The sequence below is a fragment of the Aotus nancymaae genome, unplaced genomic scaffold (genome assembly GCF_030222135.1).
Source record: "Aotus nancymaae isolate 86718 unplaced genomic scaffold, 86718_ANA_hifiasm-v0.15.2.pri h1tg000010l, whole genome shotgun sequence".
NCBI classification, from domain to species: Eukaryota; Metazoa; Chordata; class Mammalia; order Primates; family Aotidae; genus Aotus; species Aotus nancymaae.
The window spans coordinates 9483216-9500510 of NW_026988421.1; the positions used below are offsets into that span (position 1 = coordinate 9483216).

At 44.9% G+C, this 17295-nt stretch overlaps 1 protein-coding gene across 16 annotated transcripts in view; it reads left to right on the top strand.

The window, feature by feature from the left end:
- Nucleotides 1-17295, top strand: part of FGFR2 (fibroblast growth factor receptor 2) — a 116908-nt gene that overhangs the window by 85547 nt on the left and 14066 nt on the right. For all 16 annotated transcript variants that reach the window (XM_012453464.3, XM_021674634.2, XM_012453460.3 and 13 more), the window contains 4 exons: nucleotides 5578-5729; nucleotides 8610-8731; nucleotides 10924-11034; nucleotides 12823-13013. In XM_012453464.3, coding sequence (XP_012308887.2) covers nucleotides 5578-5729; nucleotides 8610-8731; nucleotides 10924-11034; nucleotides 12823-13013 — 576 coding nt within the window. The remainder of the gene's footprint in view (nucleotides 1-5577; nucleotides 5730-8609; nucleotides 8732-10923; nucleotides 11035-12822; nucleotides 13014-17295) is intronic.

The window sequence follows — 17295 nt, forward strand, 5'->3', positions numbered from 1 at the left end:
TGGTGCGATCTCTCCAGCAGAGCCAGCGCATCTGGGGCTGGTGCGTCATGGCTCTGATAGTGTTAGTCACAGAGTTCCAGAGAGACAGAGCCTCACTAAGGGAGAAAAGTGAGTGTCTAAGGAACTGCCTTGCCTAATTATCTAAATTTTCTTATGGAGGAATTCAAAATGCAACTTCAAAAGCCCTTTGAAGCTTTATCTCAGGCACCCACCTTGCGGTGGTGAAAGCATTTAGTTTGGCCATAGTGGAGTGGTGGGCAAGGCTTATATTAGAGCAGAAATGTATTAATGCTGGCCTCGTGTTCTGGTTGGGGAAGGTGGTTCACAGCCTAAGAGTCAGGGGGCCTCTTTGGCAGGCTGTGGTCCAAGCGTGTCTGTCAGTCCTGGGGAATAAACATAAGTATTAATTCATCTCTTCTCCCCTGGGACATCTTCGCTTCTGCTTGCTCTGTTCTCTGAGAGGTCCCCTCTAGATGGTAAATTTAATTCAGTATAAAGAGATAACACTGTCAGGCTGGGCGCGGTGGCTCATGCCTGTAATCCCAGCACTTTAGGAGGCCAAGGCAACCTATAACCCCTGAGGTCAGGAGTTCGAGACCAGCCTGACAAACATGGTGAAACCTCGTCTCTACTAAAAATACAAAATTAGCTGGGCATGGTGGCACATGCCTGTAATCCCAGCTGCTTGGGTGGCACATGCCTGTAATTAGCTGCTTTGGAGGCTGAGGCAGGAGAATCACTTGAACCCGGGAACCGAAGGTTGCAGTGAGCTGAGATTGCGCCATTGCACTCCAGCCTGGGCAATGAGACCTAAACTCTGTCTCAGAAAAAAAAAAAAAAAAAGAGAGAGATAACAGTGTTTCTTGGTGGCCCTTTAAAAAGAAAAGAAAAAAAAAACACTTCCTCACTCAGTCTCCCATATGTACTACGGAAATGTACGAAAAACACATTTACTTAAAAGCTTGACTTATGGCACATGCTAGAGAGATTCTGGAAAGTGAGGAAGTGGAATTGGAGTCTGTGAAAATACATGCTTAAAAAAATGCCTGCCAAGATTCAGGAGTGGGAAAACAGTTTACTAGGGTGTTGTGTTGATTGTTTATAAGTAACTCACTTATCACTAACAAGGGAATACATTAAAATTGGTTAGAAAGGAAACTCCGGAACTGAAGTTTCTAGGTAGGAATTGAAGAATAAGGAAGATTATGATTTTGTGCAAAAGAAAATAAAGATAATTGAATAGTGCTGAAGAAGTAGAAGGATTTCAAAGATGAGCGGTGGAAGTTACTTGAGGGTCCTGATTCAGAGAAAGGAAGCCCAGTTAAACATGGCACCCCCGGGGGAATGGCCTGCCCAGGATCGCACCAAGCCCCCAACACGGGCTTGCTCTTGGAGTCGAAGGGAATGAAGAGAAAGCCAGCCATATTTTATAGCCCCAGAGGGGATTTTAAAAGCATAGTAAAAATGCATGGAGGTAAAATTAAGAAGATGTACCTCAGTAGACAGAGCAATCAAATTCTGTCGTTTCTTAGACTCTGCACATTTTCTTACTCTTCCCCACTTCGTGTTTTTATAAAAGTATTTTCCAGGTTTGTACATTTATTCTGAATCGCCATACTTCATCTGAACAAAATCCTTCTTGTAAACCTCATTTTTAAAATTTTAATAAGAATGACAACAAAGTTGATCAGGGTTTTCCGGTGTATTTATTTATTTTGAGGATTTCCATTGGAAAAGCTATCACATTAAAATCTTGTTGAGACAATCTGTTTGAAGGATGGTGTAGACAGGGGTTTGTGGATACAGATTCCTTTGGCGTCATAGGTGAGCCCTAGAGTGGCGAACCTCAGACTGAATGTTAAATTCTTCTGTTCTGAGGTAACCCCTAAGCCATATTTGTCATTAGGACCCTCTTACTGTCCAGTTTTCCTCCTGCCCTGAGATGATTCCCTGACTCCTGGATTCTTCATCTCCTGCTTACTAGAACCCCAGCCCACCCTGGCAGTTAGCGGAGGGCCTTGTCTAGCAAATCAAGCATGCCCACTAAGGCATATCGTCTGCAGTCAGCCCTTAATGTCCCTGGGTTATCTTCCTGGTTGCACACGTTTGACAATACAGTCATCCCTTGGTATGGGTTGGGGATTGGTTCCAGGACCCTCTAATATACCAAAATCTGTGGATGCCCAAGACCTTTGTATAAAATGGTGTAGTATTTACATATAAGCTGTGTACGTCCTTTCATATACTTAGTCATTTCTAGGCTACCTATAATAACTAATAACGCTGCAAATGCTATGTAAATAGTTGTTATACTGTATTGGTTTTTACTTGTATTTTAAAATGGTTGTATTGTTATTTTTTATTATTAATTCTCTTTCTTATGTTTTTGATCCATCATTGGTTGAACTGACAGATACAGAGGGCTGACTGTATCTCACACATAGAACCACCCCAGGCTCCAAATGCTCTAAGTTATTCAGAGAGAAGTGCCATCATCTGTTCCTTAGATCTGGGCAGCAAATGCTTCTAAAGGGACTAAGAGAAAATATTGCAGTGTTGGTAGCAGACATTAATGGAGTTCTCAGTGCCAGCCTTAGCACTAAGCACTTTATCAGGTTTTTTCCCCTCATTTTATCGTCACATTTATGCTGTGTGGTTGGTCCTTATGCTGTGTAGTTGGACCTGTTCCTGTCTCCTTGTTTTTTCTTTTTTGAGATGGAGTCTCGCTCTGTCACCCAGACTGGAGCGCAGTGGCACCATCTTGGCTCGCCGCAACCTCTGCCTCCCAGGTTCAAGCAATTCTCCTGCCTCAGCCTCCCTAGTAGCTGGGATTACAGGCACGCACCACCGCGCCTGGCTAATTTTTCTATTTTTAGTAGAGACAGGGTTTCACCATGTTGTTCAGGCTGGTATTGAACTCCTGAACTCAGAAGATCTGCCCACTTTGGCCTCCCAAAGTGCAGGGATTACAGGTGTGAGCCACTGTGCCGGCCCATCTCATTTTTATCAGATGAGGAAACCCAGACCTAGATAGGTTGAGTGATTTCCCAAAGCTCACATGGTGAGTGAGAGCTGAACCTGGGACAGGGACCCTGACAGTCTGATCGCACAGTCCTGTGTTGTTGCAGTTGGTCAGGATGCAGCCTGCCTGACGCAGGGTCTCATGTCGGGAACGACGGGCATAGGAAGGGCAGCAACGGGATGGGCTGCTGCCCACATCGAAGGATGCAGAGATGCCATAAGACCTAGACTGGTAGCAGAAGGAAGGAAGGGCTGAAAGCTGCGATCTTGTTTCACTCATTTTAGAAGTCAGTATATTTCAAGCATATGCCCTTTGGTTTCTTTTCCCCTGTTCATGCCTCAGTTCAGATCCTTATTATTCTAAAAAATATTATTGTTAAATAAAGTACTTCTTCTAAAACATAAAAGAATTACATATACATGGTAATAAAATCCAAATGGTCTAGAAAGTTCTGAAATAAAATGTATTTTCTACCCCCTCTCAACTCCTAATCTCTCTCCCCAAAGGTGATCACTACTAAGTCTCTTATATGTCCTTCCAGAAACTTTTAAGTGCCCTTGTTCTCACACTTGCTGTGGGACGGCTGCCTTCCCTACATCCTATTCCGTAAGCCTTGCTGATGAGAGCAGTGATTTTTGGGGACGAGGCACAGAAGCCTGGTGATGCCTCTGCCTGCTGGGTGTAACGTCATCCAGAACTGTGGTCCCTAGCAATTACCTGATCTGTCCCCACTCCACTGTTGATTGCAGCTCACTGTGCACCCAGATCATGGAATCCTGGAAACTGGTATCCAGTGATGAGGGGCTACACTGCAGGCCATGCAGAGAGTGTTCTGGCTGCAAAACTTGCCACACCTTGGCCATTTGCGGAAATTGTGTCATTGCTAGGCCAGTTCTTTTTTTGAGACGGAGTCTCACTCTGTTGCCCTGGTTGGAGTGCAGTGGCACAATCTTGGCTCGCTGCAACCTCTGTCTCCTGGGTCCAAGCGATTCCCCTGCCTCAGCCTCCTGAGTACCTGGGATTACAGGCATGTGGCACCAGGCCCAGCTAATTTTTGTATTTTTAGTAGAGACGGGGTTTTACCATGTTGGCCAGGCTGGTCTCGAACTCGTGACCTCAGGTGGGTGGATCCCACCTCCCAAGGTCCATGTTAACTATGGCCCACTTTTTTATTTTAATACTGAAAACAACTTCCTAATCCTAAAATGATTTTTTCCCTTAATTCATTCTTGGGCATCTTCTTGAGTTTCCAGCCTGCTTTAAGGATAATCTGGGTTTACAAAGGCGAGATTCAAGGCTTTTCGAATAGGACGGGCACACAGGTCCACTGGTTCTCTGTGAGAAGAGCCCAGGACCCACCCTGTGAAAGTTCATCCCACCTAAATTTGTTCACCTGGACTCGGTCTTTGCCAGTGTGGTTGAAGGCGTTTGTAAGCACATCCGGGAATACTGTCCACCTGGGCAGTCATGCAGGAGACAGAGCCCAGGGTGGGCTAATTGGCTGCTTGGAGGTGGATCATGGTTAACTTCACATTCCAGTTCTCTTGGGCCAAAGTCTTGTTCATGGTTTAGAATAAGACAGTGTTCAGGCCGCCTGTGGTCAGGCTAAGATTGCGTTGTAATCCTCAGAAGTGGCCTTCCAGTGTGCTCTGCAGGAGTCTTTTTTTCCATAGAAACCAGCCAAGGGACGATGATATGTTTAAGAAATAATCATTTTATCAGACAGAGACTGAAATGGATCACAGTAAACAAGAAACTAACTCGGTGGAGCCCTGTGCGCTGTCAGGTGGGAGAGGAGTGCTCCTGTGTGGTTGTGGGAAAAGGTATTTTTTCTTTCCTTGATGCTTCATCCCACGTGTTTAGGGCACTGGTTTCTGAAACTGAAGTTGACAAGAGGCAGCCCATTTTCACTGAACGGCCAGGGCATCAACAAGTTTCCAGAAGGACTGGGGAGAATCAAAGAATGGCCCCCAATGCTGGGGTCTTGGCTTAGTTTGAATAAAGGGACTTGGAGCTACTGAATGTCTTCCACATTCAAGTCCTGGAACTCTTTGCTTGAGGATTCTGCTTTACATTTCCAAAGACAAAGGAAATATGGAAGAACTGATTTTCTAAATGTTTTCATAGAATTTCGTAAACACAGCATTGATCCATGATCTGGGCAGTCTGAGAGGAGATCTATTATCTGAGGCTCCAGTACTGGCGCAGGTTCAAGCATAAAGGCACTAATGAAGCCAGGGAGGACTGTCTTCATGTCCTCAAGTGACTATCTGGAGGAATTAGGACAGAAAGGAGACATATTGTGATCAGATGCTACAGAAAAATTTCATAGAAAAACCTGAACATAGGAACATATAATTTAGATGAAATCTAGTACTGCATGGACTGGAGGGCAGAGAACTTGATTCCAGTGGTTTTCTAATTTGGTTTATGACTTCTGCCAGCCCCCAACCGATTCCTTTCTAAGATTTGATACTCTGGCTGGGCTCTGGCTGACTTCCAGCCTTCTCCGGTGGAGCCAGGATTACATCTGTGTCTTTGCATTTTGTATCCAGGTTTCGGCTGAGTCCAGCTCCTCCATGAACTCCAACACCCCACTGGTGAGGATAACAACACGCCTCTCTTCAACGGCAGACACCCCCATGCTGGCAGGGGTCTCTGAGTATGAACTTCCAGAGGACCCAAAATGGGAGTTTCCAAGGGATAAGTGAGTACTTCTCTGGGCCATATCCCAGGATGGAGACTCAGCTATAAATGGGGATATTGGATTAACATTTTCTTTTTATGACCTTTAGCCGCAAAGGTCTTGCTGTGATGATGTCAGCAGGAGTAAGATTGTATTTCTAAATAACTAACTCCTGGGAAAGAGAAGAATGGATTAAAAAAAAAAATAGCTCCCTGAAAGCAGAGATACTTGCCCCTGGCTGGTCCCCAAAGAAGATGGCATCTGGTTATCATTTTTTAAGTGTCTGGGCAATTCAGACTCAGTCAAATGGAATAAAAGTAGAATTATCCAATTTATAAAATAGATCTGACATTCCAGCTTTTGGTTACTAGAACAAGACTGTTCTGTGTTCATTTCTGTGAAGAAATTAGATGCAGAATACAAATGGCCTTAAGCATGTCAACGCAGTGTTGCTGTTCTCAATGGTTATTAATGTCATATTGAGCTGAAAAGCTTCAAATATGGTACCTGACATCTAATTTCTGTGGTCCATAATATTTTCCTAGTTGGATGATACAGAGGTGTGCCAATCAGAGGTTCAGTCAAAATGTGGCCACCTGGGTATTGCTGGGGTATGTATCTCTTGGTCTCGCTTGAAGTCCATGTTCTGGGGCTCTGTTGGGCTGCATTTGAACTCTGGCTCTGCCAGACAGTGGCTGGGCAACCTTGGGCGAGGCACCTGATTCTCTCAAATTTGTTCTCATAAGATGAGGGTGGTGGTTTACACCTCCCAGGACTGAGCACAGTTCTTGGCTTGTGTGAGTTTCCATTTCATTTCCCTTCACCTGGTGGTAACCTGGGAGCTCTGAACTGCAAACCTCAGTGGGATCATTGTGCAGAGCATGGAGTCAATGGGCAGAACTTGAGCTACTAGCCCTCATCCGCCAGGCAGGACCAACCCCCAGGTCCTCCCCCCAAAATGAAGTGCGGTGGCCATTGTAGGGCTGTCCACTCACTTCTGGGGTACTTTTTGTAGTAACAGCTTTGAGAGTATTGGAAGGTGGAAATGCTGACTGTTTCTGCATCCCATACACTGGAATAAGCTCTTGACTTGCTTATGAGCAGCTACCCTGTTTGTCTTGACATTCTCAGTAGCTCCTGAGATTATGTTAGAGACGTGTATTGTTATTTTTTATTATATGTACATACTTCTTGTATGTACATATACACATTTGGAAATGCGAAGATAAGCTTTTCCAGAGACTGATCTGATGAGCTCTATTTGGAAGGGAGAGGTAGCTTCTGTGGCTGGCACTTCTGATTTTGACTCACATGATACCATAATCAGTTTTGTTTCCCATCTGCCAATCTAGACATGTGTACCATTAGCTAGGACTGAATACGTATATAGATATTATTTGGTTAGAATGTTAATGGAAATAATTTCCAGTTTATTTGTATGCTATAGTGAAAAGACCATTCACTCATTCATTTATTCATTTACTCAAGGCATGTTAATTGGATATTTACTGGTGGGGCACCAGAGAAAACACAAAGAATGGTTTCTTTACCTGTAGAATGTGGAGAAACGGGTGTGTCTTGTGAACTCCACCAGCCCTAGTTTGTGTGTGGAATTATATATGTAGGTGGGTTCATATGCACATTCCTATATATATGACTGAATTGGGGAGTTGTCATCATATTTTAAGAAATTGCAGCTTTCGGGTTTAGTCCATAGTTTTAGCCACCTGTGACACCACAGTCAACAGTGGGAGTCTGTATGTGCCCAACTGTTACCTCCCACCCGGGGTACCCTGAGTGTGGAAAATCTGAGTGCTAAACATTTCAAAACACTGTTTAGCGCAAACGTAGGTGGAACAGATTTCCAATGAATGAAGGCTATTTAGAAGCAGTTTATTAGATCGGAGGCAGAAGTTATACAAAGAAAGGATTGTTATGCTTGTAGTAGCAAAGCAGTGGGACATAAATTAGCCATTTTTCCAATGCAAATATTTATTTTCTGCCAAGATGTTAAATTTAATTTTAGTTGTGGATAGAAACAAAATGACCTCAGCATAGCATATGCTGCCCTCAGTCTTTATGCTGAACTTTTGCAAACCATTGTCTACTTAACCGTAAATGCTGTTTACTAATGGGAGCTCCATGCTTTGCTGTGTTACACTTAAGTTAAAGCCACATTCATAAGTATTCCAAAGACTTCTGCATTCTATTGGTTTCTGGGACGCACAAGGACAATATATGGCCATTCATCCAACGTGTATAGACCTTGTAATCTTACAAATTTAATTTGTAGTCACTTTGGATTTTCTTCATTGTGAATTTTATGTAGTTGTAAGGACTTTTAAACTATGTCAAAAAAAGTCCCGAATTTTTTTTTTTAGAATTTTCTTTTTCTTTAGTAAAAAATTACAAATTCCTTGAAATGCTTTTAAGAGTCATATCCTGTAACTTGGCAAGGAATGTGACCATAAAATCCATTGGTATTTGAATAATAATAATTTTAAAGCCATCATTTTACAGGGGAAAAAAAAAAGAGCAGTCTTAATGTTTTTTCTTTGAGCCATTCTAAATTACAGATATTTAATTGGCTCAAGATCAAAAGCTCCTTTCTGGCACTTAGAAAAGCTGACCACCATACTAGCAAGGATACCTTCCCTAAAGAAAATAAACCAAGAATACCAACGTGAAATCTAATAGCTGTTCCACCAGTAATTGACATTCTCTAAAACGTCACTAGGAAAATACTCAGGCGCGTGTGTACCCTAAGTCTCATTAGTTCCATATGATAAGTACTCCATGCTTTAGCAAGCTGCTGAAAGATTTTTATATTTAGTTCTGGAATTTCCCTCGCTACACCCCATCACCAGATGCTGTGTGCTAATCCCCTGTTTACACGTTTAGGCTGACGTTGGGCAAGCCCCTGGGAGAAGGTTGCTTTGGGCAGGTGGTCATGGCGGAAGCAGTGGGAATTGACAAAGACAAGCCCAAGGAGGCGGTCACCGTGGCAGTGAAGATGTTGAAAGGTGAGTGGGGAGGCGGGAGGCTCGCGGAGGGGCTGGGTGGAGAGTCTTATCAAGAAAGTGCCTTTTGTGGCATGCGAACTCCATCATGGCATGAGGTCAGAGAGCACATAGTTGACCTAGGGGTTGAGAAGTTTTCAGTATAAATCAGCATCTCAGACAGACTATTTATCTTGAGCTGTGTGTACTTATAAAGAAAAGCCAGTTTTGTTAGAAGATGGTAGCCTCCTACATGGAGTTACTCTTTGACTCCTGTGTGACCGTGATTCTTCATTCCCTCTGTATTTTTATGTGCTTAGAAATTATCAACTCATATATAATTGGATTTATTAGATAGGAGTTGGCGTGTTGGATTTGGGACTTACTTAAACCTTAACTTTACAAGAACAAGGAAATGTGTGTTTTTGGAGGGAACGAAGAGACTCAGAGAGCAGAAAGCCTTCTCTTTTGCATGAGGAACAAAGCAGAAATGACACTGGTCTGGGAGAGTCACTTAGAAGCTGAGAAGGAGCTAACAGCATCAAGACTGGTGCAGAGCCTCCTGGGACGTGTCAACAATGACCCTGAGATGGAAACGTCCTGTTGCATGGGACTGTGACTATTTCTGCATTAACCTTCCAGCCCTGCTTCATACCCATGTCCAAAGAGCTTAAAGAACTTTTAACCATTAACTTATTTGTCCTGCAGTATTCTTTTATGAGAAGAGTTATAGGGAACAGCCACATTATAAATCCTCCTGTAGGGATCTCGGAAAGAAGATCCCACGCCGAGTGTTTCCCACGTTTCCAGGCAGAGAGCCTGTCCTTGGGATAGGGTGCCGGGCTTGTTGCAGGTGCTCTGGAGTTAGACCTTTTCTTTCTTTTGAGGGTTCTCATTGAAAGGAGAACCCTCCTTTCAATGGGAGGGCCCAAGGGAAAGTAGCAGGCTGGACTTGGTCAAAAAGATGTGCTTTTCGTTATCTGGGTTTTTTAAAAAGCTGTTTATCTGAATGACTCCCAAGGAAAACTACGTTTTGAGATGTTCCCCACCTTGCAGCCTGATGCCCGGAGGAACACTGTGCTTGCTTGCCCCAGGTGTGATGGCACCACTGATGGAGGCAGCCCCTGGCTACGTACCAGGGGCAGGTGTGGGGAGGACCCACACTTCTCATCTCTTTTGGCCTAACTTCTGGTTTTGCTAATGGGGCTCGGAGTTACATGGGCTACTGCAAAAAGGGAGGTCTGGGAGTTCTCTTTCTCTTGTTATGCCCAGGCTGGCAACCTTGCCTTTAGGGTCATAGAAGGCTATGCCCCCAGCCCATTGTGGCATGCCCTTCCTTATAGCTCACAGCTGTGTCTCTCTTCCTCGTGAGGGCTCGTGCTCCCTCCTTCACATACATCAGTGTAAATTTTGCACACACAGTCAGTTGTACTGATCTTCCTTTTGTGACGCTGAAAAGCTGTTTGCAACACAGTTCTTATCCATGCCTATATTTCTTTTTTTAAAAGGAAACCCAGAGTTTTCCGTACTGAATTAGCTTGAGGTGGAGGGCACATGGGAAAGAGTCTTGCCACTGAGGAGAAGCTAAGAGAAGCTAACTGAGCCCGCGCATGTCGGATCTATGTCATTCTTGCTTGAAATTACAGAGCAGAAGTTTATATAGCTTTTCTTAGGATGGGAATTCCAGTGCCCTTTGAGAAGCCACTATAAGTCACGTCCCTTTGCCGCTCAGAATGCACATGCACACACGTTTATGGCCTGGTTATAGGAAGCCCTCTGAACCCATCTCAGAATGCTCCTAGGGCTGCGAGGGGTTGGGTTAGGAATGCTTGGTCAAGAGCAAGTCTGATTGGAAATGGCCCTACCTTTGGTCTCCCGCCTGGTTTCAAGCACCATGAAGTTTGGTGTGGTTTTCTGAGACATCTTAGATATGGCGGAGGATGAGATTATTTCATGGTCTGGGAAAGATTGGCGTCAGCGTGGTCTAGTCCTGACTCCTGGCTCCACTGGCCCCCCAGTGAGCTCTTTGACACAGAGCAGCTCCCTACTCAGGCCTTTGTCCCTTCCCCGATAAAATGAGGGAGATGATTTGGAAAATCTTTTCTGATTCTGAAATTCAGTTTTACGCTGTTTCAACGAAGTCTTTGGCAACGAACACTAGCTGCCCATGAGTTAGAGGAAATGAACTGATTTGTGAATATATCTACTGTTCACAGATGATGCCACAGAGAAAGACCTTTCTGATCTGGTGTCAGAGATGGAGATGATGAAGATGATTGGGAAACACAAAAATATCATAAATCTTCTTGGAGCCTGCACACAGGATGGTGAGTAGGAGGAAAAACTGCATTCGTCAAATACGCTGCAGTTTGATAGAATCGTTTTAGAAATGGTTGGGCTTCTGGATCCTGCTCCCAGAGCGCCCCATGTGCATGTTGAAAGTTCTTTTTAAAATCCCAATTGGAAGATGTTCCTAGCCGTGAACACAAAGAAAGGTCTGTGCCCGTACCTGGGGGCCGGCGGAAAGGAGGGTGCAGAGTGACGTTGGATTCGCGGGCCTGGAGGGGCCTGCTGTTTCTAGGTCGTAACCTGGAGGGGTTTTGGGAAAGGCAGTCTCCTTATGTTTTTGTTTTGTAAGTGCTAAGAGAGATTTCTCAGAATAAGATCCTGTGTTTTGGTTGAGAGGTTCTTCCATTAAAACAGGGATTGAGGAATCCATGTCTTGCTGTGGGTCACAGATGGCTGAGCTCCCAAGAATAGCTTAAAAGAGGAGAGAGCCGTACGAAGGAAAACGTACTTTGCCTTGGGGGAGATAGACCCTGGCTTCTTCCATTGCTGTTTACTGGCACTTTGGAATCAATTTGCTAAGTCATTAGTAAACTTGAAAACGCCTGTCTTTGACTTAGCAATTTCTCTCGTAGGTCTATACAGGAATTGGCGAACTTTTTCTGTAAAGGGAGACTGTAGACATTTTAGACTTGTGGGCCTTATGGTCTTTGTCGCAACTTCTCGTGTCTGCCACAGTAGTGAGAAAGCAGCACTAGGAGGACAGAAATGAATGGACCTGGCTGCGTGCCAATAAAATTTAATTACCCAAACAGGCCGTAGGCAGGATTTGGCCTGCAGGCTGTAGTCTGCCAGCCCCAAGCCTATACCATGGAGAAATGATTGCACACGTGTGTAAGGAAACATGTACAGAGATGTTCATTGCCTACTGTTTGTTATGGCTAAAACCTGGAAGCAAATGCCCATGCATATAAGGGAATGGATAAATAAAGTGTGGTGTGTTTATATGATAGAGTGTATGCAGCTGTGAAAAGGAATGATCTGGATGTATTTTTTTAAGCCCAACAGGTTCCAAAAGGGTAATGTATGGGGAAAGAACACTGCAAAGCTCTAAGAATTTTATTATTCGTTTATGTGATTAAAAATAATATATTATTTATTGACTAGTTAAAACAAACCGAAAGGGTAGAATGGAGAGACCATTGCTTTCCAAGAGGGCGCAGGTGACAGCATGAGAGTGACAGGGAAGAACACGTCAACTGTGTCTTTTATTTCCTACAGCCTTTTGAAGCTATCATGACCAAGGGCTGATTTACTGTTTTGGAGAGATTATAACGCAGGCATTCTATTTTTGTGTCTGCTTTTCTGTATGTTAAAACTTTTCTCTCTTTTTTTTTTTTTTTTTTTTTGAGACAGAGTCTCGCTCTGTCACCCAGACTGGAGTGCATTGGTGTGATCTTGGCTCACTGCAGCCTCCACCTCTTGGGTTCAAGCGATTCTCCCACCTCAGCCTCTCAAGTATCTGGGACTACAGGCATGTCCCACTGCACCCAGCTAATTTTTGTATTTTTAATAGAGACAGGATTTCACCATGTTGACCAGGATGGTCTTGAACTCCTGGTCTCAGGTGATCTGCCTACCTCGGCCTCCCAAAGTGCTGGGATTACATATATGAGCCACTGTGCCTGGCCTCTATATGTTAAACTTAAAACAACCACCACCACCACCACCAAAAGCATTGGCTTGTAATAACTAAAAATTTTTTGCTGAATTGCCTAAGGGGGGGCAGACCCTGGATTCTCTCTTCAGGGATCTTCTCTTCTCAACAGGACCTCTCTATGTCATAGTTGAGTATGCCTCTAAAGGCAACCTCCGAGAATACCTCCGAGCCCGGAGGCCACCCGGGATGGAGTACTCCTATGACATTAACCGTGTTCCTGAGGAGCAGATGACCTTCAAGGACTTGGTGTCATGCACCTACCAGCTGGCCAGAGGCATGGAGTACTTGGCTTCCCAAAAAGTGAGTCCTTTACATTCTACTTGGTTGGGCGGCCTCCAGTTAAAAATGTCTTTAAAGAAAACAGGCACTTTGGATGTGCTCATTTGCTAGATCAAGCCCTCGCATGTCTTGTTCACCTGGAAAATATTTATTGCGTTATTCACATTTGAGTTTAATGAACTCTTTGAAACCAAAACAGCCTTATAAACCTATAGCATCGCTGCAGAGATGAGCAGAAAAGATATGAGACAGGACCATGTGTGATTTCCCTGGGAATTCAGCCCTTCAGGTGGAAAATGGATGGTTTTAAAGGTGGTCCCTTTAATTTGGGTGATTTTCTTTTTTCGTTTTCTTTTTAGCTTCATTTATTTTGTGGTTACTGAGTTTTTGAACATAGACGTTAGGTGTTTAGTGTTTGAGGTTTGATACGGCATTAAATCTTCTAAGAGTAAAGGTCAAACAAAGGGGTATTTTAGTAACCTTGCCTCCTGGAGATCTGCGTTTATTTTGTCTTGTTTGGGGGGTGACCCTCTGTGGTTAGAAGTTGGCCAGGTCCCCTGAGGTGGACTGCCTGCATTCCAGGCATGCCACTTTCCATGGAACTTGAAACATTTCAGTTATTCTGAAAGTAGTTAGACAGGTGCCCAGATAGCCTCGGAGGCATTTTGGATGACCCAAGACTACCTTGTCAGCCCCACACATAGGGAAGCGGAGGGGCAGAGCTGCCTCTTGGGCAGAGGTGGGCACTGCTCCTTCCTTTGGTGCAGTTTATTGCAGTGCTAGGATTCCTTGGGTCCCCAAAGAGGTGAGGTCCTCTGGTGGGCATGGACCCTCTGTCACTGGGGGTGTGGGTTGCTTGAAGGGTCACAAACTCAGGTCTCTGTGTGGCCATGCCAGTCACATGAGCAAGGCCTGTGGATCACTCAGAGTGCAGAGATTCAAAGGCTGCACCTCAGCTCTATTGTCTGCTTACATAGGAGCTACTGCGGGTTCTGGATTTTTTTTCTTTCTTTCTTTCAAACAGGCTGGAGTGCAGTGGCACAATCATAGCTTACTGCAGCCTTGACCTCCTGGGCTCAGGTGAACCTCCCACCTCAGCCTCTTGAGTAACTGGGACTACAGGGATGTACCACCACACCTGGCTAAGTGTTTTTTTTTTTTTTTGGTAGAGATGGGGTTTCACCATTTTTTTTTTTTTTAAGAACAACTTTTAAAAATTTTTTCAAGAGAGTTTAGAGTTTTAAGAATTTTTCAGATTTTTTTTCTATAAAACTCTCCCAATGTATAGATTGTAGGAAACTAATTAAACACAGTTTTGACTTCTGTGATTGTGTCTGTGTGCATGCATTTGCGTGTGTGTGCATGTATGCAGGGGAGTTTACCAATCAAAAAGTATTTGGCATCCAGAGACAACCAGACAGATCCAGAACATGGGACATTTGACAAGATATGGCTTCAAAATGTCAGTGTCTCAAAAGATAAAAACTGCTGGGGAGACAGTTCCAGATAAAGGGGGCTGATGAGACAGTTCCTAAGTGTAAAAGTGGGATCCTGGACTGGATTCTGCAGGGCTGGGAGGGTGGCCAGATCTTAGAAAGGACATTTGTGAATGCTGGAAATTTGAATATAGACTGCATAATATTACTGATTATATTTCTGTATCCATATTGAATTTGGGGGTTGGTGACAGTGGTAGGAGAAATAGGCTGAAGAATTGAGATATGTGAAGTATCAACAATGCCTGCAACTCAGTTTTAAGTGGCCCAGCCATAAAGTGCATATACCGTGTATATATGTGTGTGGGGGTCAGTGGGACAGGACGTGGAGACAGCAAGTGATTGAGTAGGTGTAACAAGCAAACCCAGCAGCCGTGGATACCCACTGTGCCATCCCACCTTTTCTGCAGCTGTGAACTCTTCCTAAATAAGCCTGGGAGGGTAGCCTACCTGTAAGCCTCCTATTTTGACCTTCTGGTCTTGGTCATTCCCTGCCCTACCTGTGTGGGAGACAGGGGAAGTAGTTTTGCACCCAGCAGGGTGGTGCTACTAGAAGAAATGCAGTAGGAGGGCTGGCCTGGTCATTTTATTAAATCCTTCAACCTCTATTCCTAGAGCACCCCGGATGTCTCATGCCCTTGGTCAGGCTCTCCAGCGATGTGGCCAGAATAGGCATAGTCCTTGACTGCTTGTGGCAAGAACCATGGGTGACAGCAAGAGAAATTGACAGTAAATGTGGGAATGAAGATAAGATTGTAAAAAAAAAATATTGAAAAAGGTGCCATGGGGAAACGGTGGGATGCGGTCTTGCTCATGCGGGGACGCTACACTTAGCTGTCACTGCCATAGAGGCCACCAAGGGGGAGGAGTGGGCTTCCTCTGTGCTTCAAAGGTGACTCCCACTGCTGCTTGTGTGGTGAATAGGAAGGCTGAGCCCCTGTCAAAGGTGATGGTGGTTTGGGACAGGGTCTGTTGGGTTCAAAGACACTGAGAGAAGCTGGTGGGCTGATGTTGGACATATGTTGCTCTTGGAATAGTGAATGGATTGATTAGATAGGAGGGAGAGAAGGAGAGATCAACAATGACTTCTGGATTTCCAGCTTGAGAACCCGGATGGTGGTACAGCTTCCAAGTCTGGGAGGGCTTGAGAATCGGGGGTGGGGAAAGGGGCATAGATTTGGGTGGAAAATCTAGAGCTTGTCTTGACCATATCTGAGTCACGCAGGGGAGATAATGAAGAAGCTGCAGGCAGCAGCTCAGCTCTGAGGGTGGGCTAACAGCTGGGAGCCAGCAAATGGAGCTGTGCGTTCAAGCCATGGGCGTGGACAAACTCATCTGCAGACAAGCTTGGAAGGGGAGGACAGAAACCTGAAGTCAGGTCCTGAGAAAGTTCTCAAATCTAGAGATTGACTAATCTCTAGACCAGAAACAGCGGTGGAGGCCGAAAAGGCACAGCCTGAGCAGCAGGAAAACCAGGACGCGGTTCGCAGAGGCTCCAGACTGGAGCTTCAGGAAGGAGGGAGCAGGCAGCAGAGCCTCAGCGCTCAGCCTGGTGAGAAGCATGAGAGTTGGGACCCTGCCCATCCCACCCTGAGGACTCACAGCTGCTTCCTGCTTTGGAGCTGGTGGAGAGAAAACTAAGAGTCAGATGAACTTTGCTAAGCAGGGCAAATGAATCCATTTCATAATGGAAGAACAGAAGTATCCGTATTAAAGTGTTATGGTAATAGTAACTATCATTATTGTTAATCACTGACCACGCTGGGAGAAGCTAAGCATCTTCCAGGCACCGTGGTAGAGCGTTTGACATAAAGCATCTTATATGTGCTTTATGTCAGAACAACCCCTCAGAACAACCTGGAAACAGGTGGGATTTGGATCCCCATTGTATGGGGGAGGACGCCGAGGCCGGTGAGGACGTGGCATGAACACTTTGAGCGCAGATGTGTCAGGATCACTGTCCTCACTTCTGAGAAGGGGACTTGTAGGTCTGAAGAGTGGAGTGGCAGGTCCCAGACCCAAGTCTCCTGGTCCCCGACTCCTGCTCTCAGGAGAACCCCATCTCTCTCTGAACTGAGGCAGAACCAGTGAGATTCCCTGTGGGGGCAGGAGGGGTCTGTTAAGTCCCCAAGTGTGGCCTCATTGCCTCTACATTGAATAAGAGCTCAAGGTAAAAGGGATGTTGGATGGGCCTTTAGAACATTGTATGGTTCCAAAGCCACTTGCTGGAGGCCAATTGGTTCCAAAGCCAATTGCTGGAGGCCACCTGCAACTGAGGACCCAGAATAGGCTTGAAAATGGTGGTAAGATGAAGATTTTAAGAATAGTCCCCTTGGGGGAGGGGTCTGCTTCTGAAAATGGAGGGTTTATTCTTGAAGGTGGAGAATGAAGAACCAGGGAAAGGGTCCGATCCTGGCTTTCCCACGCCCATCACCTTACAGTGGGGAGTCATGGGCTTGTTAGAGACCTGCTTGCCTGAAGGAAGGGGCAAAAGATAACTGTTGGTCACATCGTTACTGATGTGCTGGGTTCATCTGTGCTCAGCGCTGGACAGATGAGATGAACACACAGTGCCTGGCCTCCAGCAGCTTTCAGCTGTGCGTGTGTGTGTGCATGTGTGTGAGTGTTGGGGACTGGAGACAGAGAAGTGAAGAAACACCATGGTGTGTACAGTAATGCAATCAAGTAATAGGGCATTTGAGCCTTACACAATAATTTATAAAATCCTGGCTATTTTTAGTTCAAAGCACACTAATTTTACTGTTTTAACTCACTCCCAAACCCAATTCACTCTCAAAGTGTGAAAC